The sequence below is a fragment of the Diuraphis noxia genome, unplaced genomic scaffold (genome assembly GCF_037042655.1).
Source record: "Diuraphis noxia isolate RWA-SAM2 unplaced genomic scaffold, SU_Dnox_SAM2 contig0001, whole genome shotgun sequence".
In the NCBI taxonomy this organism is placed as follows: domain Eukaryota; kingdom Metazoa; phylum Arthropoda; class Insecta; order Hemiptera; family Aphididae; genus Diuraphis; species Diuraphis noxia.
This window is the reverse complement of record NW_028301711.1, coordinates 75,017,714-75,044,741: the sequence shown is the minus strand read 5'-3', so window position 1 is coordinate 75,044,741 and position 27,028 is coordinate 75,017,714. Positions and strand designations below refer to the sequence as shown.

Here is a 27,028-nt window from a genome sequence, read left to right as displayed (position 1 = left end):
AAAATATTGAACAATCTGATTACATTATGTATCCATGACGTAAGGACGGTGTATCGTGTACGATAAATCGAAAGTTGTCCATTATTTGTCGTCTCTAATGTGTTATATTATAATGGAATGAAGTTAGGAATGTAATAAAATAATAATGTACCCATGCGGTACTAATTTAGTAATTTTTAATAAACGATAAGACATTTTATCACTAATGCTACGATCACAGATTATATAAATTAAAATAAAAAATATTATTTATTATTAATAAATATATAAATTTTATATAATCTGTGCTACGATTATGAACATAATAAACATCTTAGTTCGTGGCTACGATTAAAGATAGTACTATTACGATAAATGCAGAATGGTTGTATATTTCTGCTGGCGCTGCGTTTGTTGGTGCTCTGTACGATTCAGTATTCACTATTCACATTTCACATGGCTAAATACACTGGTATGTTCTCAACTTTGTTCTGCGCTTGTATGCTACGTCACTCTGTACACATTATGCGAGAATGCGCGCCAAAATTTAAATTAATATAGTATTATAATAGGTTCAAATAGAAAATTGAGTGTAATTAAATTCGTGTGTAATATCTTTAATTTATAATATTTAACGATACCAGTAGGTATGACATATAATAAAATGATATATAAGAGGCTAAAATACACTTTACCAACCCCCTCACGATTTTCAAAATTTTTTTTTTTTAAACGACTTGTTTTTTTATGCTGGAAACGATGGTGTAATTTTTTTTTCACCGGAAACTATTAGTTTAGAAGTTATAGCCTTCCAAAGTTTGTGGTTATACTACAAATAGTACGTACCTATGCGTGAGGCGCGCTCATCGCATAACACAACAGTTAACAGGGCGCGCGTAATAATAATAAATAAATACTGTAGGTAGGTACAACATATTTAATGATATTACCATAGGCGCACATAGGGGGGTGCTTGGGGGTGCTTAGCACTCCCAGGTTTAAAATTAGCACCGCATAAACTATTTAAAATATTTATTACATAGTCATATCTTTTGAAATATTATTATATAAATCTGTTTATGTATATCAGGATATTTTGAAAATATCAACAGTTAGTTTATCAGCAGAAATGATGGTTTTAATGAATAGTCTACCAGCCAGCTTTATATATGAAGGCATGAAAAATCAATGTTATAAAAGTTTGTTTCCAAATGTCTGTAAGCTATTGGGAATATCAATTCCAAATTCTTCGTCAACGTGTGAACGCTCCTTCTCAGCTATGCGTAGATTGAAAAACTGGTTACGTACCAATATGGGCCAAGAAAGATAGAAAGATTTACCAAGCTATCTACGCTTAGCATTGAGAGAGATCTTACCAATAAAATAGAGGGGGAAATTATAATGCAAACATTTGCAATATCAAACAGAAAATTAAATTTTGTCTAACATTAATAATTAATGATTACATGTTATTATAACTTTTAATATAATTACAAAATATTTATTTTTATTTTTAATAAAATTTATAATTATTGCAATGCAATTGTTATAGTATTAGGGTGGTGTAGTGGGGGGCTTCGCTCCCCACGGGTCTGTGTACTATAAATTATTTCAGCACCCCCTAAATTCACACCCTATGTGCGCCTATGGATATTACTTATTTATACAATTTATATGCTGGGTTGCATAAACGTTCATTAAACATTTAATGAACCAATAGCGCGCTATTGAATGAGTAAATTATTCAATGGATCATTAAACGATCATTAAACTTATTGGCTTCTTAGTTTCATGCAATATTTATTCAAAATAGTTTCAGTGTTTATCTGATTGAATGAATCTTTTTCAATATTCAACAAAGATAAATAACAAATTATATTATACGACTAAACAGTTATACATTTTTTTATGAAATTTCCTATCATTTAAAAACATAAACTTCATAATATTAGGTATATAATAATAATTATATATAAAAAACAAGGGGTGCTAAATTTTAACTTGGGGATGCTAAAAACCTTTTTGCACCCCCCTAGGTGCGCCACTGGTACCTACAGTAAATAAATTTATTACATACATGTATTTAAAATGTTTAAGACATTTATTGAATTATTATGTTATTTGTTAGCTTAAAAAAAGGTAGGCAGTATAATTATTAATTTTATACTAAAAAAAAAAGTAACTTATTTTTAACTAAGTTAATTTACTTTTATTTTTTAATTAACATGTAACTTTTGCAAGTAAAAAAATAAATAGAGGTAGCTTTTAACTTTAAACTTCACTTACTTTTTTCTATATTAACTTGTCTTAACGAGTTAAAAAAATATAGTTAAATTGCCCAGCCTTGCTATTTTATGATTTCAAGTGTATATTAATCTGAGATTTTACAATGAGGTAACAATATACTAGTTCTAAATATATCATTTTGGTAAATTTAATTTAAAAATTATATTTTAATTAATAAATAACTCGTAAAATAGGAGAAAAATCGAGATACGCAGATAGATAGATAAATAGTAATTAGTGTTATAGTAAGGAAATAAGAAATTAAGAATTAAAATTTGTAAGTAAGCCATTAATCAATCATATTTTATTGGGATAGCTAGAATACTATCTAAAGTCCGGCCGCTGGCCGGCGTTATTGCCCAAACGTGACGTCACACGCTACATGATGTTGGCGTCAAGATATTTACCGTATGCCGCGTCTATTAGCTTTTATGGTCGAAGGTATATACTATATAGGTCAAAGGTACCCATTAGCAAGTTGTCTACCTGAAGGTCCTGAAGATAATAGGCAATAGCAAAACAACTTAAGAGGACGCTACACCCGCATACGTTGTTTCCGTCTTACAAGTGCGTAACATAGCAAATTTTATGCTCAGCAGATCCCGTTTAGCTCCGTTAGTTTAAAATTTAGAGTAAATTGACCTCTTACAAAAATTAAAGGTAACATTATTATAGAGGGCATGACGTAGGCTTTTTATTATATTTTAATTTTAAAGTGAGTTATGTGTATTTTAAGATATACAAACAATTTTAAATTTTAAAATACACATAACTCACTTTAAAATTAAAATATAATAAAAAGCCTACGTCATGCCCTCGATACCAATGTTACCTTTAATTTTTGCAAGAAGTCAATTTATTCTAAATTTTAAACTAACGGAGCTAAACGTGATCTGCTGAGCATAAAATTTGTTATGTTACGCACTTGTAAGACGGAGACAACATATGCAGGTGTAGCGTCCTCTTAATATAGCTTATTCTGTTATTATAAAGATAATTAGTATATTTAGGGCCAGTAAGTTGTACCGTCTACGGTTAAACTTCGATTACGCTTAGTCAGCTGATAACAGATATTTAACCGTGCAAATTCGACCGATTAAACTCCGGTTAACTTTAGTCTTTAATCAGAGACGGTATAACTGGCCCTTATACTCTGTCGCATAGGTTTGCTATTTTAGCCCCGGTGGTGGATGGAGGTCCCTTGAGTTCGGCGATCGGAGTCGCGTTACTTTTACTAACAAGGTTAAATTTACTCTCCCCCGAAAGGGGGCCGAAGGGGTCGCCCCCTTCCCCGCAGATTTGCTATTTTAGCCCGGGGGGGGGGGCGAGCCTCCATCCAACGAGAGGTCCGGAGAACCTCGAGTTTGGCGACCGGAGCCGGTAGACGTAGGGAGCTACTATACCTGTCATACTCTAACAAAAACTTCAGTAAAAATCGTGTGAGTGCTAAAGTGCAATTATTCCATTTTTTTCACCTGAAAATTACTATGTCCCACAACTGGTTAAAATACATAAAAAAAAAAAAAAAAATATGTTATAGTGGCTGTCTTATAGCTTTGCGCGCAAACACAAGCGTAAAATCGTAAACTTTGGAAGGCTATAACTTCTAAAATAATAGTTTCCGGTAAAAAAAATTACACCATCGTTTTAAGCATAAAAAAACAAGTCGGTTTAGAAAAAAATTTTTTGAAAATCGTGAGGGGTTGATAAAATGCATTTGTTCCATATAAGATAATATTTATTTTTTAATGTAACATTTATCGTAACTAGAAAATTGAGTATAATTAAATTTGTAATGTGTAATTTTTGTAATTTATAATAAATTATGATGGCGGTATAAGATATAAATAATTTAACATGTAAAACGTAATTAGTGAATTGAGTGTTGGTAAATTTGTTTTTTTCCGGGTACGTTTTTTCAGTGGACTTTTTTTCTGGCACCGGTTTAGTCTACGTCCTATCACATGGAATAAATTAATAAAAGATTTTAATTCCATGATAAATACTGGCTGCGGCGCTGCATGATATTTCATCCAAGTTTAGAACATACCAGTGTATTTAGCCATAGCCATGACTATTCACTAACTCAGATCTCAGATGTCTCAGAAGTCTGATCACTCTGATCAGTTAACACCTTTAGTCTGTTCAATGTTGTAGAATTTTAGACTGTAATCAATTTGTCATATACAGTTCCATGCCTACAACTACTGCCTACTAGCATAAAGGAATCCCACATTCGACTAATCAAAATAAAATGTATTGTAGATAACTATTATACTGAATGTAATAACAGAAACAATTGACTAATGAAATTACTTTTGTTTTAATCAATGTTTAAAATATTTTATATTATTTACAAATACTTGCGGTATATTTATTGGCTTATTGCCATAAACTTTTCATTTTAGATTCTGAACGAAGTGAAGAATGTATTGATTTTACAATGATGTGTTTTTTTTTTTTTTGTGTGTCCGTGTACAGCTAAACTAGTCGAAATAATGCTTCAATTTCAAACTTTGGGGGTGGTTTCCGATGTAAAAGTTAATATCCTTGGTGCATTATACAGGTCAAAAGTAAACTTTTTCCAACAGTTTTCAAAAAAATCGAGAAAAACAAAAAAAAAATGACAGAAAAACGGGAATTTTTACGCAAAACCAGATATCGATCAAATCGATTTTTTTATATGGTTATAATTCAAAAACTAATCACTATAAATACTTGAAATTTTCACCAAATGTTTATGTTAGTGTTATCTATATACAGTTTAATTTTAAAAAATTTTTGACTTTTTTTGAGTTGTTTATAGACCACTGAAATTTTCGATTTTGTTGAGAATTTTTTTTGAAGTGTCGGTAAAAAAATGTTGAATGACCAAAAAAACTTGAAAATTTAATACAAGGTTCCTTATAAGTTGTTCTTATTGTAGCTAAAAATTGATTAAAAAATTATAAGAATACATAGTCACAATTTTTTTTAATTAGCATTTGAAGTTCAAATTTTGACTAAATACGTAAAAATTACGGCAATGTTCAAATTATCTTAGATAGAAATTCATAAAAGGTTTTCTTTTTAATTCTAAGATTTGAGAATTTAATTAAAGGCTCCGAACATATTTTTACAATAGCAGTTGAAAAATAAAAGAAATACATACTCACAATTTTTTTTATAAGCATTCAAAGTTTGAATTTTGACAACATATTATGTAAAAATCACGAAAATTCTTAAATTATTTTATCCTAGAAATTCATAAAAAAATTTCCTTTTATATCTAAGATTTTAAAGTTTTATATAAGGTTCCTAACATATTTTTACAATAGCAAGCAGGTGAAATATAAAAGAAATATATTGACACAATTTTTTTTTACAAGCATTCAAAGTTTGAATTTTAACAATATATGTAAAAATCTTGAGTCACGAAAATTCGCAAATTATTTTAAACTAGAAATTATTAAAAAATAGTCTTGAAATCTAAGATTTGAAAATTTTTAATAATCTATAATATATCCCAGACAGATAAACCGTCTTCGCTCAGAATCGTTTTTCGTATAAAATGATATAGTATCATTGGATTCAAATTTAATTCCATCCATTACAGTAACCCACTTGTAACCTACTGTACAGCAGAGCGACATCCACGACTTACCCGCTTTTTTATATCTTGAAACTGAAATTACCAATTTGTAAATATATTTATATAAACAATATTAGTGGTAAATCATTTATATGAGCCTAGTAGATTATTTAATAGAATTTTTTTAAATAGTCATATGTTTTTGAAGCAAATACATTTTAAATGTAATAACTTTTTTTTTTAAATTTTTTTTGGAATAAGTATATTTCTTAAATTATTTATTAAGCTTATAATTTTCACAATTTTTGTCATTTTATTACCATTGATTTTCCAGATCTTTCTATTGGTCTGTATTTTTTTTTTACATAATTATTATTTATGCTGTACAGGCCACTTAAGCATTTTGTATATTTCCATCAAGTTTCTCTATTCATTCCAGCCCAATGACATTAAATTGTTCTAAGTAATCAGTACCTGAAAATTATCCTCTTTTACCCTGTCAACGAATTGCTGGCGAGGTCTTCCCCTTGGTCAGTTTTCACACTCAAAATATAAGTGTCCCAAAAAAGTTCAATGCTAGCATAGTCATAATGTGTACTGAGCCTTACAACTTATTTGTATTTTGGAAAGCATTGTGTCAAGCATGAAGCATTCCAGAAAAAAATTAATACAAACATATGAAAATAATCCAAGTTTTACAATAATGTCTATACAAGTATGATATACTAGCAAAATATAAAAATTTGGTTTTTGTCTAAAGGTTTTATTTTCATTTGGTTTTTTGTATATCATGATAAATTTATTAGTTTAATGTCAAGTGACAAGTGATTGTTCATGAACCAGCAATAGACCTATTAAAAATAGTTTAAAAGCTGTGGGAAAATTTTGGGGGGAAACATTGTTAGGAAAAGATATTCAGTTTAGTCCAACTATACTTATTAATAGCAAGAAAAAGAAAAAAGTTAACAAAAAAGATACCAATTAACATTTTTAGGAAAAGATGGCATACTATTTAGGTTCAATCAGCTGCAAGTACATCCGTCATCTTTTTAACTATTTTTAGGAACTTCTATAGCAGCCACTAGCTAAGCAGTTTACCCAGCAAAATGCAATACATAACATGGTACAATATTCAACAATTGATTTTAAAATTTTAAATACTTGGTAGTATTGTAGGTATCTATAGAACATACAGTCCACCTAAATACCTAATATTTATATAATTAATTAATAAGTCCATCGTTCAAGTTCCAATGATCAAAATTCAAAAGTATTAAGTAGATAACATAATTTTTTGATGATAGACGATGCTCATAATCATATTTTTGCAGCAGAATTCTTGTTATATTTCTTCAACAAATTTTCCAAAATGGCAAAATATAATGGTTGTAAAATGGATAGAATAATTTTGAATTATATTACTTAAACTGTTTGATAAATTTGCAAATTTTATTTTTAGTATAACTTCATGACAAATTATAGTACAACTATAGTTAAACATTAATTTATTTTAATTTTAAAATCATTGTCATTTTAAGTTAAAATAATGGGCAGTAGCTTTTTATTTTTGTAGAAAATCATATAATAAGAAAAATATCCCTAATACATTTGCATAATATTATTTTATGTTTATTTTAAACTATTATTCTTACTATGTATTATATTTATGTTATTAATTAAAAATATTCTTACAATTTAAGTATAACAGTCTAAAGCGGCAGTATAGGTTGATGTGTTTGCATTTTGATTGAACATGTTTAAACAAATATAAATTCACAGCTGGTGATTTAAAAAAAGTAGTGTTGTTTACTTTTCACATTCATATTTTAATAACAATTTATTTGTTAAATAATAAATAGTTTTAGTACTATAAATATGTGGTTTCTAAGCTGTAACATACTACTTATCAAACAGCAGTACAGTTATTGGCCACAATTATTACATGGCTGTTCCATAACAGAGCAGTCAATGCAGAAAGTAGCTAAGAAACTTTACAAGTGACAGATTCCGTTTCATACGTATAAATACACAACAAAATAAGACATGTCATATACTACACAAATTTAAATATTATAAATATAAAACAATAGATATAGAACAATCATAAATTAATTACAACTAAAATTATATTATTGTTATAATGAATTTAAGAAAATTATCTTAAAAACACCGTAAATAATTATTCTTATGGGATAGTTTCAAATTTATTTTTACCTGCTAAAAAAATTATAAATGCATTTACATAGCACTTAACAATATATAATAAAATAAGTATTGTATTCGATTTTATAGCATGGCATTTGTTTTCTATCAAAACATTAATTACGTTTTTATACTTAAAAACTAGACGTCTAGATAAGTATATTATGAAATTTGTAACCATTCATAATATTACATAAGTGATGAAAGTTGAACATATTCACCCGTCAAATTTTTGATGAAAAAAATTTAATTTTAATGTCTTAATAATTCAAGACTGTTGAGGAATGAATATAAATAATAATAAAAATAATATATATATATAATTAAAAGCTTATTGTATCGGATTAATTCAATTATTGTAGTATATTATATTACTATTAATATAATTTGCTCATAATGTATCTATTTTCACTGAACATTATTAGTTGCTATATTAATAATAAATATGTTGAGTTTCTATTAGTTAATTAATTTTATGCTGGTATATAAGTGTTAATCAGTGGAATAATTCTATTTCATTTAATTTATTTCGTAATCTTAAAAAAACATTATTATATTTTATTCAACAGAAAAAAATTTTTTATTGTTAATTTAAATGTGTGTATATTGTCACCAACACTTGTACCTATAGCATTGTTATGCATGGTTCATTAAATATGAATAAGTGACCTATGATTAGACCAATACATTTTATTCAACCATTGAATTAGTAATTTGTTCATACAATCCAGCATTAAAATAATAATCTTAATTTGGATGAGTCAGTTTTGAATACTACAATTATTAATATATTTTTCATTAATAACTTATAAGTAATAGATCAACTGTTTTATTTTATTTTATTTTTAATCTTAAGGAAAGTTTGAAGCATTATGTTTCCCGAATAAAAAATATTATTCAGACTTGCAATTTTACATATTCTGTTAATAATTCTACCAAAAGTATTTTTATAATGCATATTGTTAAGTTTCTTTAAGAAACATAGAACTTATTTTAACCCTAAATATATTAACCTCAATGATAAAAAGTAAAGTTTATTTAAAAACCAACAAAAAATATACTAATAGTAATAATAACAACAGTCAAATATTTATAAGATATCACAATTAATACTGGAACTAATAGTTTACATTTTAAAATTTACAAATCATCCATATTTTGATTTTCAAAAAATTACTATTAAATGGTATTATTTAAAATTATGAGTACAGGTAAATCATTGAAAATATTTCAGTATAAAATATCATTAAAATTAAAATTAAAAAGGGCATTCAAAAAAAATTGTAATTAATTATTTCGATTGAAATAGATGAAGGGTTTGTTACATTACAAGGTTGACTTAATTTGAGGATTCCGTGTTTATGCAGTCCTATGATAACAAAGCACAAATTAAATATAAAAATAAAAACATTTTAATTTGTTCCAATACTCACCCAGTAGCTCTACAAAAACTGTAATAGCATATTTTCTATTAGTTATGTGAATAGGGCAAATATTAGTGAACATCAAATGTGAAATATTGTTAGGAGATTGTTTTAAAATATTGGATATTATTTCTTTAATATCAATAGATAGTCGATGAAATTCTTCAACTTGTTTATGAATACTGCAAATTAGTAGAAAAACATAATTTTGTTTTACAATATAAATTTGTATTAACCAAAACATTTACTTTTGAATATCCTGCAAATTATTTTGTCCAAATTGATTCAACATATTTTCTTGGTCAATGTTTATTTCAACATGATCAATTAGAGACTTTTCAGGTGGTAACAATTGAGGTAATCCCGATTCTGTTATTATAGACAATGAAGGCATAGGACAAATATTTTCAGTATTGAATGGAGGCCCTTCAGTAGAGTTGTGTTGTTCAATAAATGTTTTACCATTTAAAAGTTTATCAACTTCACTAAGAGATGGAAATGCCATAAGATGTTGTGGTATATCTATATGAGATAGTTCAGGACCAACCAATGTTTTATGGGCTACTAAACTTTGATTCACTCTATAATTTATTTTGTCTTTAAATTTCTTCCACTTAGTCTGATCAATTTTTGAGATGGGTGAAATTTCTCTTAAACTATCTTCTAAATTATTATTTATCTGAAAAAGGAATAGTATACTTTTGACTAGAAAATTATTAAATTATTCTAATGCTACTAGTGCAACGATAACTTAATTATATTTATGTTGATGGAAAAAATGATGTATACCTCATTAATTGTATCTCGCCACACTAAACTATTATTGGTTAAACCTAGAATAGAGTTTGTTTGATAATTATTATTAAAATATTTAATTATTTCATAATCCTATTAAATAATAATTATATTAATTCTTATTTGACTAAATTAGAATAAAAAAAAATTACTAAGTATAAAAATGTTGCTCTAAACATAAATTGTATCTTATAAAAGTAGGTTCTTAAAGTAAAATGTTAACCAAACCAGAAAACATTATTTTGGTTAACTGTTTGTTTAATAAATTATAATTTTTTAATAATAACTTCACATTGTATGCCAGATATGTACTTGTAATTGTTACTTACATTCTTCAACTAAAGGAAGCAGAGTTAAATGCGGTAATGAATTGTTTTTGCAATGGTTATAAATACTGTAAAAACACAACTTAGATTAATATAAAAAATACTATTTTAAAAATTTCATTATAAAAATAAATAACACAACAATTCTATAACTATTTTATTATTTAATATATTATTTTGTTAATTATTTTGATATGATGATAGTTAATAACTGTTATATTTTACAAATAAGATAGATCAAAATAATAAAAAAGGAATTCATAACAATATTTTGCACATTTTATATTTATTTTAGAAGATTTTGATTTAGGTAAATAAGTTTTCAAAAATAAATATAAATTTAATAATACAACTGAGTATTTGATACATTAAAATTGGAGAAATAAATGTATGACATACCAAATGTTTGAAGTATTGCAGTAAATCAATTTTTCATTAATAGTTTTGTAACTATCCATAGTAATTTCATTATAAAAAACAGCATCTAGATCCTGAAAAAAATTAATTAATTACAATTAAAACTAATTGGTCATATGTATAGATTACAATAGGGTTTAAATAATTTTTCATTTTGGAAGCTTTGCTAAACATATTGTTTCTATAATGATGTGTCTGTAGTTTTGTATACAAGGAAAGTAATAGAAAAAAATTTTAAATTTAAGCTTTAGTGAAGGTTTCTGATAGCAAATTGCATTTGGTTGGTACTTTAGTGAAGCCAAAATTAAAAGTTTTTAGCCATGAAAATTTATTTTTGTAGTTCATACTAGAACAAAAAATGTAAAATATTTATAAACTTGATTTTTAATTTAAAAATTTGAAGTTAAACTATAAATTAAATTCAATATTTAAACAAAAAATAACAATTTCAATTATTTTGTTTGTATTCAAAAATATTTTTTGGTGAATTTTAAAGTTTTGAATATATTATTTTATAAACATAATAACATTTTAAAACATTTAGTTTAATATTTTGCTATTGCCTATTTATAGTTTATATTGTATTACTTTAAATAAGAAAATAAATTATTAAAGTAATTAATAGAAATATATTGATATGAAAATAGTCTGACAATCTCAGGATCAAAATCTTTTTTGTATGCAATGATTCATCACTGACTTCAAAATTTAATCCATTCCTTAAATTGACCTATTCAATGTACATTTAATTCTTATTTTATTTTTTTTGTGATGAACCGAAGACGCTGCAGGGACTGCTTGCACATTAGTTCCGCGAATACACTCAACTCCTACTATACAACAGAATGTTTACCTACTTTTATGCTTACTTTATATTTCATGAATAATAATTTTAAATACAAAGACAGACTATTGGGAACAATTAAAAATAGTTTAGACTAAACATGGATAAATTATGAGATTTATAAATAGAAATTAATATTTTTATTCTCTAAATATACTAAAAATATACAGTACTTTGTTTTCTTCTAGTTCCATATTTAATGTAAGAGCAGTAAATGGTATAATAAGTTTATTACGGTACATAGCATATCTTATAGGTAAATGGTCTATAGATTGATTAGTACACTTCAACATCATACTTTCAAGTGGTCTCTAATAAATCAAACAATAGTTAAATAATAATAATTGCTTGTAAATAATAGTTAGGTATTACATTAAACATCTCTCCTTGAAGTTTCTTCAACCGGTTTCTAAGTACCTTACTGTTTTGTTCAATGAGTCTTTTCTTAAACTGTATGAAACAATTTATAAAATAAAAAATATTAATAATATTTATTATTACAACAAATAATTTAGATATAGTCTATTCAAAATAAAAGCAGTTTTGGATGGTTGTCTGGTGCTTCCATCAAGTGGACACCCAATATATAGCTTCTAAACAAAGCCACGTCCATGTGCATAAGTTGGCCATACAATACCACTCTTATTCTGAGTAAACTTTAGATATAGCAATAATTATACTAGTATTAACAGTAACCAAAAAAATTACTTACTTTTTTTTTTGGTACTATACCCGGTCCTTTTCTTTTTAGTGATTGGTTTGTTAACCTTTCAGGAGAGTGATGTTCAGTAGATTTCTAAAAAAAAAATATTTTATTTTATCTGTTTAAAAAAAAAAATTTATTTTGATATATTTTAAGCCAACATTAACAATTATACTCATATAATAGTACCTTAAACTGATTTTGTAGTTCTTGTGGATTTGTTGAATGCTGAGGTAGCTCCGTTAATGGTTCAACTCTAATCTGTTGATCTTGTAAATTTATTGTATATTGTTGTTGTTCAATCATTTGTTGTGGTTCTACATGTTTAGGCTCTATATCAAAATTTATTAATTGTTGTTCAAAATCATTTTTAGGTAAAAGAGATTTGTCCATGAGAACATCTTTATTGATAGCTGATAACTCTTCAATTGGTTGAATAAATAACTAGAAAAAATAATATACTTATAATAATAAATCAACAAAATCAAAATTTCGAATTTACAACTTGTAGTTGATCTAAATCTTGTATTTTATAAACATCACCAATATTTTCTTCAGTATTCAAACTTAGTATATTTCGACTATGTAGGATTGGAGCATTGAAATCCTATATAAAATAATAGGCATTAAAGTATTGAAAATTGTATATAATACCTAAGGAACAATAATTATATCTTAATTACTCGTCTTAGTAAAAGATAGCAAAAGTTATTTATCATTATTTTGAATTTTAAATAGCTTATTGATAATTATTAGCACATAAAACTTCTCATACAATTAAGAGGATGTCGCACCTGCATGTATGGTTTCCATCTTACAAGTGTGTAACTTAACAAAGATTACACTCAGAAGATCACATTGACACATTATTTAAAAACTTAAAATGAATTGATTTCTTATAAAATTTAAAGGTAAGATTATTATCTAATCAATGTCATAGAATTTATATTATGTTTTAATCTTAAAGGGAGTTATAAGCATTTTAAGATGTAACTACAAACAATTAAGAATTTTAAAATATTCACAAATCGCTTTAAAATTAAAATATAGGTAATAAAAAGCTTATGCCATTGGCTAGATAATAATCTTGATTTTAAATTGTATAATAAATCATTTCATTCTAATTTTTTAACCAATGTGATAAGCGTAAACTTGGTTATGTTACACACAAATAAGACATAAATGACACATGGGGGTGCGACGTCTCTTAATATTTTAAATATATATATAATAAATATGATATGGATCGTATAAAACATTTAATTGACTCAGTAACGTCTAAAATATGGTTATTTTTTTGGAACTAATGCCCTACTTCATAAAATATTAAAATATACTTACTGTTTGGCTTAGAACATTTGTTTCGGGTAGTTTCATTTCTGTAGCATTTAAAGTGTGTTTTGGATTATTCTAAATAAATTAATATTTTGAAAAACAAAACACAAAATTAAGTTAGCCATTTTTATACAAATATATTTTTAACATGAAACCAATTAACAATGTACCTATTGTTTTATAATAACTTAGTATTTGTTCAATATGTTTAGTTATTTACAAAAAATATTACTAAAAGTGTCAAACATTTTTTTTTTTTTGTAATGTTTCATACAATTTTAATTTTATTTTTTCATATGATTCTTGCATTGAATATTGGTACTAACTAAAATATACTATTAATATTTTATGACATACTTTTGAATCAGCTTTATGGACGAAAATCAAATATAAATAACTTATTAACTATTAAACTAGTAATCCCATTAATTCACTACTTATAAAAAAAAAACTACTTAAATATGTATGCTAATAGTTCTCTTTTTATAAATTCCATATTAAATAGTTTAATGCTTTTAAAATAATTATGATTTACTGATTATTACAGTGAAACTTCCATATAACGAACTTCCATTTAACGAAATTTTCTGTTTAACGAAATATTTTTAAGAACTATGACCTTCATTGTTAATTACACGTAAATGTATCTCCAAATAACGAATCTGATGTTTCTATATAACAAAATAATTATTCGATAAAAACCAGTTTTTGTAAATGTTGTCACTATCAAATTGATAGTTTATGTCATAGTTCTAAAATTGTACATGAACAATGTACCCGACAAAGATAAGACACCGAAGGTAGGCAAACTGATTAATTTTACTGTAGTACACTTCAGTTCCAATATTGGTGCAAACGAGTATACATTCTTGGTTTTAGACAAGAAGCAAATGTTCCCGATGAATTTTTTTTTAAACTTGACTATATAGAAACTTTTTACGAAAGAAGAACAATTTTCAAAAATAATAAGCAAACAAAACTTACTGATTATTTCTTTTAAATTATATTTAAGGTTAAAAATTAAATTAAACTGTAATATGATGTTTGATGTTGTTTTTACATACATACAATATACATAATAAAAAAATAATAAAAAAAAAGTTTAAAAAAATACGTAATTCTATTTAAAGAATTCCTCTATATGATGAATTTTTTTTGCTGCTTATTCGACTTCGTTATATGGAAGTTTCACTGTATATTAATAACTACAGTACAAACACCATTATTGTTGAGTTTTTATCTGTACCACAAACCTACTAATTTTTTTTCCTAATATGTTAAGACCTAACATTTTGTGAGTATCCTACAGTCTGTCATAATTATTTAACTTCTGAATACTAAGATATTATTGTAAGCCAATAACTTTACTATTAGAATATAAAAAAGCAACAAAATTAAAATTCTATGATTTAATAACATTCTACTTACTAAAAAAACATCTATTTCGTTGAGGTTAACTTCTAAGTTAGATACTTGATGTTGATTTAACAATTGAACTTTTTGGCCTGAAATATACAATTTAAATTAAATGTAGGTAGGTACTATTTTTAATTAAATAAAAATAAATATTTATCATTGGTAAATGAAATTTTTTTTAAAAACTCAATTCTTTAACACAGTTTAAAACATATTAAAAAATATGAATCCACATATGAGTCTATTGACATTATATTAAGTGTTTATTACATGTGTAAAATATTAAAAATAAAAATGTGTTACTTTGAGTATTTTCTTTGTTTTGTGGTCCATTAGTAGCAGCAGATTCTATTTTTCTTTTCTTTTTAGGCATTTTGTCTCTATGTAGAAATAAATTTATATAGATATATTTATATATTTATTTAGATATAATACTAATATATTTAAGTCAAAGGCGAAGTATTAAATCAAGCAATTTATAAAATCCCTAGGCATTATTTAATAGAATGCTCAAGTCATAACAGTGGGTTATTGTGTTAACAATTGTCTAACAAATTCAATTGCCTCTACATCAACTGCAACTATAAATTCCATCACATTCGCAGATGCAAAGAACGAAATTAACCTACACTCAAAAAATAAATGGCACTCTCACTGGCGAAAAACTCAACAAAATAAAAAATAATATAAACCCATGGAAAAATCCTGAACTTTTAAGAAAAGATGAAACCATAATAAACCGCCTCCGTATTGGACACACACACTTAACACACAACTGCTTGATGAGTAAAGATGATCCTCCACTATGTGACTCATGCAGCTTACATTTAACCGTCAACCACATAATCACTGAATGTCAAAAATACAACCAGTATCGAAATCAATTTCACATCTTCGAACAAATTTGTCAAGCACTTGGACCAAACCCACAGGACTTAAAAACAACCTTAATTTTATTCTTAAAAATAAAAAAAAACAGAATTTTACAATTTAATTTAATATAAAAAAATTAAATACTTAAAGTTAAAATACTAACAATGTAACCAAAAAAAAAAAATTCTTTTACTAATGGCCTAGTTGTCGATGTATTTTAGATCAATAAAAAAAAAAAAAAATTACAGAAATAAAATATTTTCAACACTATTATATGTATACCTTACATTTGTAAGACTTTTTAATCAGCTTTGTATTTAATACTATAGTTTTATATGAGTACCTATTTAATAAACCACAAGCAGATTCCAAAAATACTTCATCGCACTTCAAAATACTCTTGTATAAATAGTATAATAAGTATTATTTATTATGGTTGTATGATTGTAATGGTATAAATTAGGTACTTATATTGTCTTGTACTATTACAATTGAGTAATAATTATATTAATATTATGATTATAATTGTGTTTGGCAACAGTACCGTAGCTAGATACTTGTGTGCCCTGGTGCAAATTGGTGTGTCCTGTGTAGGTGCCCAATAATTTTATAACATACCTAATTTTCTTTTTTCTTTGTTGTATATTTATTATAAGATAATCGGTAAAGGCGTAAGGCCCTTTCAAGATCAAGTGCCCCGGTGCATTGCACCGCCTACACCGGCGGTTTCTACGGCACTGTTTGGCAACTATACAATCAGAATAAATATTTGAGTAAAATAAGAATAATTATATCAAGAGAATGCTGACATCCTGTCATTCCCTTTGTTTTCTTCCTCTCTGGCTAAAACAGTATTGCACTGACATCTTTTTAATAAAAATAACTACAAATATTATATACCAATTGCTAGATAATAAAAATAGGTTACGTAGTTACTGATATGTCCCAAACATTTATCCTCAATAATAATATTATCATTATCTCTCACTGAAAATAACTCAACTTACTATATCTTTAAATAGGTATGTATTTATTGTATATTTAAATTTACTAAAACTAATAGACATAATGTATATCTTATTATTGTACAGGACATTTTAAGTACCTAAATAGTATAAACTATTCTATAAAATACTTAGGAATTTTATTAAACACCAGATTAAAATAAAAACTTTGTCTAGTAATATAGATAATTATTATAACTACATAAATAGATAGAGGTTTATACTTACACAACTATTTTATTTTTGTATAAGGCATTTGTTGAATTGGTACAATAACCTAAACATTTTTTTTTTCATTATAATAAATTTAAATATTTGAATTAATTACTATATTTAATACAGGGAAATTCAATAATATGTTAGCAGTACCTATCTAAAATGCTAAGGATGCTAATTAGTTTTGGTGGCTTATCAATTTAGATATTAATAGATAACTAATTATGACATAATACAATATGTTATGTGTTTAACAAAACTTTTGAGTTTTGGTAAAACCTTCTTAGACAATCAAGTATATACTATATACTATGTATTTAAGTCTCTTACAACAGAAACATATTTAAAATGAAAATATCATCTAGAATTAAGTGATTCCATCATAATGAGGTTTTACTACGATTAAATATAGGAAAACTAAATTTGTACAAAGTGGTCAATTTAAGTAAAATTCAGTAATTTATTGAATGGTCATAACCAGGGCTCGTGAGTTCAAGCTCTAAAAAATGCCTAAATAAGTATGCACTTATGCACTAAAACTCTAAAAATATGTATCAACAATATGTAGATTAAAAAATAAAAATACTATAAGTACATTTTGGAATAACAAAAAATGTCCATTCATATTGTTAAAAGTTATATTTTATTATATTAATGTACTCAATTTCAAAAAAACAAATTAAAAATATCTTTCAATATCAGTTAAAAAAATATCCAGTCAGTCCAGTCGCTCATTTTATATCTGAAAATTTTAAATCCAATTTATTAAACAATACAAAATACTTAATTAAATAATTTATGTTCGTAAACGTGCATTTGTTCTCGCTTTATCTGTTCTATACGTTTTATTTTTAATAATTTTATGTTGCAAAAACTCCCATATATTTTATACTGTGTAAAAATATAAATTATTGCATTTTGATCAAATTTCGGTAAAAATATGCATAATAAATGCGTAAAACGCATATATATGCCAAATAGTTAAAAAGCCTCTAAATATTCAAAAATATGCAACATAAAATTTCACATACTTAACCACAGTACCTTGAAATGGATTTATATGTCACCTAGCATTAAATACGACTTAGCAAGATTGATATGCAAATGCATGAACTCACGAGCCCTGATCATAACTTCAAAGTATAAATATAAAAAACCTACAAGAAACTCTAAATAATATTCATACCTCTATATTATAATTTATTTAATGTTAATAACAACTAAGAAAAACAGATTATTCTGAACATTTAATTTTCTATGTTATATGTTAGTAATAGAGAGAGAATACATGTGGATATAATGACTTATTTTTAATAATAATATAATAACATATATTATTTTTAACATTATAAGACTAGGTTTCTTATTGTTGTTTAATGACACATTATATTTTTAATTTCATATTCCTAAGCACATATTTTTCTGGAAAATTTAATAGAAAAATCAAATTTTGAAATAGATATTTATTTGGGTATAGGAATTTAAAATTTATATGAGTGTAGTAGTAAAGCAATAATTTAAAGGGTGCGCTATGTCTCACTTTCAATCCACTCTACTAATGTATTAAAGTTACAACTAGGTAATAAGTAATTAACAATTTGTTTGAAGTTCACCATAAAATATTCTGAATAACTATATATTTTAATTTCAAAAGTATTGCTTTTTAAGGGGCTTTTTATTATCTTCAAATTACGTAAAAAATGTAGTTCCAAAAACATTGATAAGTTTCAAGTGAATAATATTGTTTATCTTTGAAAAACCACTTGTATAGTTACAAATATAAACTTACTGTAATACACTTTTGTGGCATTTGCATGTATTAAAATTAAGCCAATAAAAGCTTGATTTATCAAAACAAATGGATATTTAATGCGCTGAAAGTCATTTTTCAAAAATTGTAAGGTTGACGAAATAGCAACTATATCATCAAAGTTAAGCAAAAGTATAATTAATTGATCGCTGAAACATAAAATAAATATAACACATATATTATAAAAATGTAGCAAAAATAAATTGTTTTTATTATTTATTTTTATTTGTATTTGTTGAACAATAAGGCAATTTATAAAGCCTTATAAAGCTTCTTTTTATTTACAATGAACAGACAACAGTTGGAACTTATATAATTATTTATTAAAATATTGGCCATATTCAATTCACACTGAAGATAAAAATGGCAACTATTTACACTTAACAACTGGTTTAACGAGATCGAGATGCACTTAAAATATATATTTATATGTAGAAAAATAGGATTAAAATTGGCATAAATGGAAGACTATTTGAATGATCATAAAAAAATAACAGTCCAACCGATGTAAGATAGGGATCCAAGATTAATTTTTTAAATATGGGACATTTTAAATTATACCTATGCTTGTAATTTACAATGTGTGTTAATTTGGTGGAGGGGTGAGGGGACTTATGATAGCAATTAAAAAAATTTCATCGGGTCCCTGGGATACTTCATTCAAATACGGGACAATCCTGTAAAATACAGGACGTATGGAATCTCTATTATAAGTACATAAACGTTTTTAAATAATAAGTTTTATCTATCTTGCATATAAGGAGAACAGCTAAGAGTTTTAAATATAGTAAAAATGCACAATGATATAGGTAAATATTGTATTATATTTTTAATTCTTACCACATCCAAGGGACGTCTAATTTCCGAAAGTCACTATTCGTCTTAAAATATTTCTCTAGACATTTTCCATTAGTAAACACGTTAAGTGGCACATTCAACATGCCATTGGGATCCACATTACGGATTAGTCGATGGAAGTGTTTATTATAAAAATCCATGATCTATATTAACGACGAATTATAGCACAATATTACAAAACAGTAAACACTAAGTCACTAAACAGAACGATTTTTAAACATCGACAAAAAGTCGTCTTCTAATCAATTGTGGTTAGTAAAGTATCTCAAACCACAGTCAACAGCGAAAAGTTAAAATTTAAAATCTGTGAAAGTAAAAAGATGGAAATACCGATTTTGACGGTTGCCAGAATGCCAGTAGCGCACCGTCAGCCAAGACTAGCAGCTGTGAGCTGTTGTCGTCTGTCGATAGACGAATAGCGTCGCCGCGTCGGTCCGGTCGGCGAGATTCGTCCGATATTCCGAAGTCAACCGCAAACGACGTAAACCGGGAACAAAAGATAAATGAGTCACAAATGTACAGTGTAGTCGTACACAATTTTTATTTGAAAATATTGAATGCAAAAATCAATTTTAATTCTTATCCCCATTAATATTTTCCTCTGCGGATACTATTTTGATAACGTTTCAATCTAATAATAGTATCAACAAATAAATTGATACCTATTGAATATGCAATATTATAATATTTTCTATAATAAAGCTAAATGTTTATAATAATGTCGTATATAACTATTATAACTTGTAAAGTTACTACATTATTGTTGTAGTAAATAACTAGCTAGGTTAACAAATTAGCGATATACAGTAATAGATTTAAGATAGTGTTACAAGCACGATTAAAGATATACAGGTTGCACATCGTCCTATAATAAACGGCTTTCAGATTGATTTACAAAGTGACTACTGAGTACTGACCATATATAACAGCTGGAAATAATTAACTACTAGCGCCCATGTGTCAAAATACAGAACTAATTTTAAAGTATCTCGCATATTATTATGATAATATGCAGGTGATATAATATACTTTACCGCCTTTTTATTTACTCGAATGACAAGTATTTCGGTATTCGTCATATTTGTAAGTGACTGTGAATCGGTATTCGTAATATTTGTAAGTGACTGTGAATCGGTATTCGTATTTATCGTAACATTATTATTTAAAATGACTTGCTGTGTTCCTTCATGTAAATTCAAAAATAAAAGTACCTTCCTTGTTCCTAAAGATGAAACTTTGTTGCATCGTGGGAACAATCGATTGGCTTTACATTAAAGCCAACTTCCAGAATTTGCGAATTACATTTTGAAATAGACGATGGTATAACAACATAGGAATCTGGTCAAGGTATAAGTAAATATATTGTAAGTATTAAATATCAATTTTATTTTATTAACAAATCCTTAATATTATAATTATTAGCAGTTTGTTTAACAGATATGTCTAAAAAGATCAAAACTTTGTCCAGGATCCATTCTAAAAAATATTAATTATACTGAAAGTGTCGATAATACAAGTTTGAACTTACTAAATTGTAACATCGATGAATTAATAAGTGTTCCATCACCCAAAAAGATGAAGGTATAACTATTTTCATTTGAATCATTGACTATTGTTGTTTTTATAATTAATAAATATATTTTTTAGATTTCTGAAGATGCTTATAGCGTAACACAAGATCATTGCTATACTGCAAAAGTTCCAACTAATACTGGCCCATCAGAAATTAATAAGGTTAAATTCTGAAATACTTCACATACATTTAGTATAAATAAAACAAAAATGTAATACAGTGAATCTTCCATATAACGAAGTCGAATAAGCAGCAAAAAAAAATTCGTTATATAGAAGAATTCGTTAAATAGAATTACGTTTTTTTTTTATTATGTATATTGTATGTATGTAAAAACAACATCAAACGTCATATTACAGTTTAATTTAATTTTTAACCTTAAATATAATTTAAAAGAAATAATCAGTAAGTTTTGTTTGCTTATTATTTTTGAAAATTGTCCTTCTTTCGTGAAAAGTTTCTATATAGTCAAGTTTAAAAAAAATTTCATCGGGAACATTTGCTTCTTGTCTAAAACCAAGAATGTATACTCGTTTGCACCAATATTGGAACTGAAGTGTACTATAGTAAAATTAATCAGTTTGCCTACCTTCGGTGTCTTATCTTTGTCAATTTGTCAATTTGATAGTGACAACATTTACAAAAACTGGTTTTTATCGAATAATTATTTCGTTATATAGAAACATCAGATTCGTTATTTGGAGATACATTTACGTGTAATTAACAATGAAGGTCATAGTTCTTAAAAATATTTTGTTAAATGGAAGTTCGTTATATGGAAGTTTCACTGTATAATTAATATAACTTATTATGTACTTGAGTTTGGGTTTAGATATCTTCAATAAGTACTTCAAATAATTTAGAATTATGTAAATCAACTCGAGAGAATATTAATTTGATCAACATTCCATACAATTGGTTCTTCAATAACAGTCATAAACTGGGAATTGGTGAAATAATTGGATTTTATAAGCTTACTGGGTTGCCAGTCCATACTATCTTAGTTCGTGCTTATAACCACGGCTTTAGATAGAATGGTTGCGCGTCGATCAAAAAATAGTGGCAAGAGAAAGTGCTTACATCAATTGACTACCTCTTAACGCGATCTAGCGGTCATATTTATAAACTATAGGATATTATTATTTATAATGCTTATTTTCTGCACGGAATGTGCACCACGATTTTTTTGTTGGCCAAAATCACTTTAAACTTTTTAATTTTTAATTATCAAAGTATTATAAAATAAACCTTGATTAGTTGATTATAATTTAGCTTAAACTGTCCTCATGACTAGCTACTTGGTACCTATTTAATTAATTTAAATTGTATTATTGAGTTATAGATTGACTATATATTTCACAGTGTTTATTATATTTAAATTATTTATCAAAATGTTTAATAATTACTATTGCACTTATAACTTGTATTTCAGTGTATAATTAAATATATTAGGAATTTATTTGCCAGATTTACCTACTATAAAAATGTGTTGTAAGTATGTACCTAGTATAATAGTAAGTATTAAAATTAAAGAACGACAACATTGTAGTCCATAGAATAGTAAATGGTTGACAATGTGCAAAGAAGTAAAGTGAAACTGCCAGTGAATAATTGAGATTTGAGATACCCAAAAACAAAATTACTGTTTTTAGCACGATTTAGTAAAACATATAGAAGTCAACGCTAGATGGCACTAACTGTCAGTCAATTCATGTGAGTGCATTGCATAGTCACTTAGTCAGTAAACTTAACATACGCGACGCACAACCATTCTATCTAAAAGCCATGGTTACAAGCAATGAACGATATACGAGTACAATAGAATTTTCATTACAGATAATCTAATTTAGGACGTCACGAGGATGACCACGTTTTAGTCTTCGATTGATATTGATAGGGCCGGCATTTAACCCGAAATGTTGTGGACCGCTTTGCTTTGCGTAGATGACAGAAAAAGCTTGCCTATAGATCTTTTATGTAGTTCTTAATTGTTGCCTGTTGGTAAATTGAAGTCAGTGTGCAGCGCATCGTTTCGAACAAACCACGGGGCATTTGAAATCACACGGAGGACTTTGGATTGAATTACGAGTACTTAGATTTTATTTATGTGGGTTGAAGCACATTGATCCCAGACAGAGACGTATAGTAAAAAATAGTAATAGAGAACGAATGATTTGTTTGTATAGAATATAAGTAATGAACACTTCCAGCTCAACGATGTTTGCCGATTTATTTATGGGTATAACATTTTTAGTCGTTGGTATCCTTGTTGTATTTTGGAGGATATATTATGTGGGTAACAGACATAAACGACCGCAGAAATTTTTCTGGTGGGGGGGGGGGGCAATGTTAGGATTTGAGGATAAATATTATAATTTTACTAGGTGTTTTAAAACAATAACTCATTATACCTACTCGTATACAATATATTATATTTTATACTTTAAATTTGTTGTATAGTATATAGTAATTTATCTTAAAACATTCAATAAAAAATAATATTTTGAAAAATCCAGGGGGGGCAAATGCCCCAGCTTGCCCTCCCCTGCGGGCGCCTATGGACTAACAGCCAACAGGTCAGTTTTTTGTCCAAAAAAACTCCAAGATATTTTATGTTATGAGACCATGGAATATTTTGTCCGTTGATTTTTAAGGAATTAAAATGAGTGGGTCTACGAAGTGTGAAAATAACTTTTGTGCTTTTAGTCGGATTGAGAATGATTTTCCATTTTTCACCTATTTTTGTATTTCGTCAAGATGATTTTGGATGTTTTCTGTTACATTTTCGATTTTAAAGGAACTAGAGTAAATGACACTATCATCCGCATATAGGACTATTTCCGTGTTCGTCGATTTAGGAAAATCTGATATGTAAAGGTTAAAAAGTTGTTGAGTCTTGTAGTACTCCTGCATTAATTTGTTTGAAGTACGATTTAGTGCCATCTATTTTTGAACGGTGAAACTACGAGAGTAGAGAAAAGATTTGATGATGTTGAAGATAACAGTTGGTGTGTAAGGCATTTTAATTTATAAAGCAGTCCGTCATGCCAGACATGTTTTAGCTATGTCAAGGAAGGCCGCTTCGCAGTATGTTCTTTTATTTTCGAACCCGTTACTGATCTGCTCAGTAATAACTAGAAGTTCTTGAATTTTGGAGTGGTTTGGTTTAAAACCAAATTAGCACAAACTGAAATTCAGAGTCATCTACTACGACTTCCAATAATTTGTCAGCTTTTATACCGATTTGTGTCGTATATATATTAATTTTCACAAATATTCTTATTTTCAAACGAAAAAAATCGAGAATTCACAAATTTTTTAGTGAAATGTATATAAAAAAAAAAAAAAAAAATATACAAATAAAGTCCGTTGCCTAATAATGAGTAAAAAAAGGAAAAACTGCTGATAATACCTACAATTATTAGTCAATAAAATAAAATATAATAGTCAATAAACAAATTATTTGGTATAACATTGCTTAGACTTATATTTAGTAGCCAATTTTTTTATACATTCAAAATTTGATATTTTTTTCATTCAATTTATTTTTTTGAGTATCAATGAAATATATATAATGGGTACAGAATTTTATAATAAATCAATAGTTATGTAAAAATTAATCAATGAAAAAAAAAATAGCTCGTAATTTTATATTAATTAGCAATTAGTGGTTACAAACTTATAAACGATACTCGATCACTTACTATAACGTAGGTATATTATGCATCACTGTCTGGCTCAACTAAGTCTGGTTTTAATTATAATTTATATCTTATCATTGAACATTTGCACAAAATAGTATATTATCTTAATGTTTAGTTATATAGGTATAGCTTTGTCAAATACTCAATTATATAAAGTCATAAATTACGACTTTAAAATACAAACTTATTTTGATACATATAATATTTGAAAACGTTTAGATCCACTTTTAAATTTTTTACCTGCGACTTGCCCATTAGGAGGCAACTAGTAGGTATACCTACTATAGTAGGTACTATAACTCTTTTTCATTTACGATAACATTTAGATTTTAGGTTTAGGGTACTCCAGGAGGCAATTCGTATAAAAATGATTGACCTTTTTGACTTCGGAAAGCAACTAGTGTGTGCCCACCGTGTCCCTAAATATTAATAACCACACCGTCTACACCGACTAACGAGGTTCATCTAAACCAGTGGTTCTCAACCGGTGTATCGGTGTATGGTTTGTCATTACCTGTGAATCACTGTTATGGCGTTATGTGTATCGCCAAAAAATTGTATACATATATTGTAACTTGTTAGTGTTCAAAGTAATTAAATATGACATTAATATGACGTTATGACGCGATGGTACAAACGACGGATAGGAAAAAAAAATGTGAAGATTGTTTTAATTTCAATATCAATTTACATATTGGTTTATAATTGTTACTTTTTAAAAAATCCATTAATTGTTTCTTAAAAAAATATAAATAAATAACAGTGTTTTTAATTTCCCAAATATTTGGAAAATATTGATGATAATGACACGCTAATCAATCTACGGTGTTTTGATTAAACAATAAACATTACATTTTTTTAAATTTTAACTCTCAATCAGTACATAACCAAAATTAATAAATTTACGATTATTTTTTATATATTATATGATATTATATAATACGGCCCATGTGGTGCATGGCCTCTGTAATACGCCTCTGCATATATTGCAACAGTTTTTGACCTCTGATGGAGTTGAGATCTCTCAAAATATGAAATCCATTTTTTAAGATCAATTATTACAGTTAATATTCTGGTTTTAGAAGTACTTCAAAATGAAAATATTGATAAATTTGCGTAGATTTAAGATCCTTTTAACTCCATTGCTCCAGCTGACTTCATTTATAGTTTCTACTAAAGAAACTAGTCTAATTGAATTATCTATTGCGGCAGTAATTTGAAAGCAAAAATTACCAGTATAAAATTGGCCAGATTTTGGATTTCAAATTTTCAATAAGAGATTAACATCCCCTTTTTAATTTTAATTTCGTTTTCTACTTAATATTTATGTGAAGCTGAGTTTTTGGCGATTGCTAAAAGCAAGTATCTGACAAAAATAAACGTGGAAAAGGAAATGAGAGTAGCTGTTTATAGTTTTACCCCAAGATTTGAAAAAATATGGGCATCCATCTCATAAGTCATATGTCTTCTACAAATAAATTTATAAAATACAAGAACTAAAATAATATGTATATAAGTAATAAGTATATAATTATAGTTAAATAAATATTTCTATATTATCAATTAAAAAATATGCTTGTTTTATTTGTTTTTAACTATAAAAGGTCATATGTTAGCCATGAAAAAATCTTAGTCATGAGTCTTAGTTTGAAAAATGCGCCGCGAAACAAAAAAGTTTGGGAGCCCCTTAGC

The 27,028-nt window shown here is 26.7% G+C and overlaps 2 protein-coding genes and 1 long non-coding RNA gene across 7 annotated transcripts; 2 read left to right on the top strand and 1 right to left on the bottom strand.

Moving 5' to 3' along the window:
• Positions 1–98: 98 nt before the first annotated feature.
• On the top strand, positions 99–16,406 carry LOC149061703 (uncharacterized). Of its 2 annotated transcripts, none has more exons than XR_016189341.1 (2): positions 99–451; positions 15,790–16,406. XR_016189341.1 is itself a non-coding variant. In XM_089215563.1 (2 exons), exons 1-2 carry the CDS (start codon positions 362–364, stop codon positions 16,300–16,302), a joined length of 489 nt encoding a protein of 162 aa, XP_089071689.1. In that variant the 5' UTR covers positions 114–361; the 3' UTR covers positions 16,303–16,406. The 2 variants fall into 2 exon arrangements, 1 of the variants encoding a protein (XP_089071689.1); XM_089215563.1 differs by having other exon boundaries at positions 114–451; positions 15,904–16,406.
• LOC107172018 (uncharacterized) lies at positions 9,121–21,199 on the bottom strand. Of its 4 annotated transcripts, XM_089215545.1 has the most exons (18): positions 20,390–21,199; positions 20,042–20,202; positions 19,181–19,350; positions 17,404–17,452; positions 15,602–15,678; positions 15,311–15,387; positions 13,889–13,957; positions 13,050–13,154; positions 12,737–12,991; positions 12,557–12,640; positions 12,217–12,294; positions 12,018–12,155; positions 10,983–11,074; positions 10,587–10,651; positions 10,252–10,295; positions 9,711–10,141; positions 9,472–9,644; positions 9,121–9,407 (listed from the first exon to the last, which is right to left on the bottom strand). In XM_089215545.1, exons 2-18 carry the CDS (start codon positions 20,197–20,199, stop codon positions 9,310–9,312), a joined length of 2,163 nt encoding a protein of 720 aa, XP_089071671.1. In that variant the 5' UTR covers positions 20,200–20,202; positions 20,390–21,199; the 3' UTR covers positions 9,121–9,309. The 4 variants fall into 4 exon arrangements, with proteins under 4 accessions (XP_089071671.1, XP_089071666.1, XP_089071674.1 ...); XM_089215540.1 differs by having other exon boundaries at positions 20,042–21,199; XM_089215548.1 differs by having other exon boundaries at positions 13,053–13,154; positions 20,042–21,199.
• Positions 21,085–22,113, top strand: LOC149061702 (uncharacterized). Its single transcript, XR_016189343.1, has 3 exons — positions 21,085–21,423; positions 21,497–21,640; positions 21,707–22,113. It is a non-coding gene; the product is annotated as an uncharacterized LOC149061702 (long non-coding RNA).
• The last annotated feature ends 4,915 nt before the right edge of the window (positions 22,114–27,028 follow it).

Coding starts and splice junctions, on each gene's coding strand:
- LOC107172018 (XM_089215540.1), bottom strand. CDS start 20,199: ATGGATTTTTATAATAAACACTTCCATCGACTAATCCGTAATGTGGAT. Junction 17,453..19,180: donor TGCCACAAAAGTGTATTACA/GTAAGTTTATAT, acceptor AAAAATGTTTAG/GTTATTGTACCAATTCAACA. Junction 10,296..10,586: donor GCTTCCTTTAGTTGAAGAAT/GTAAGTAACAAT, acceptor ACTCTATTCTAG/GTTTAACCAATAATAGTTTA.
- LOC149061703 (XM_089215563.1), top strand. CDS start 362: ATGGTTGTATATTTCTGCTGGCGCTGCGTTTGTTGGTGCTCTGTACGA. Junction 452..15,903: donor TCACATGGCTAAATACACTG/GTATGTTCTCAA, acceptor TCACATTCGCAG/ATGCAAAGAACGAAATTAAC.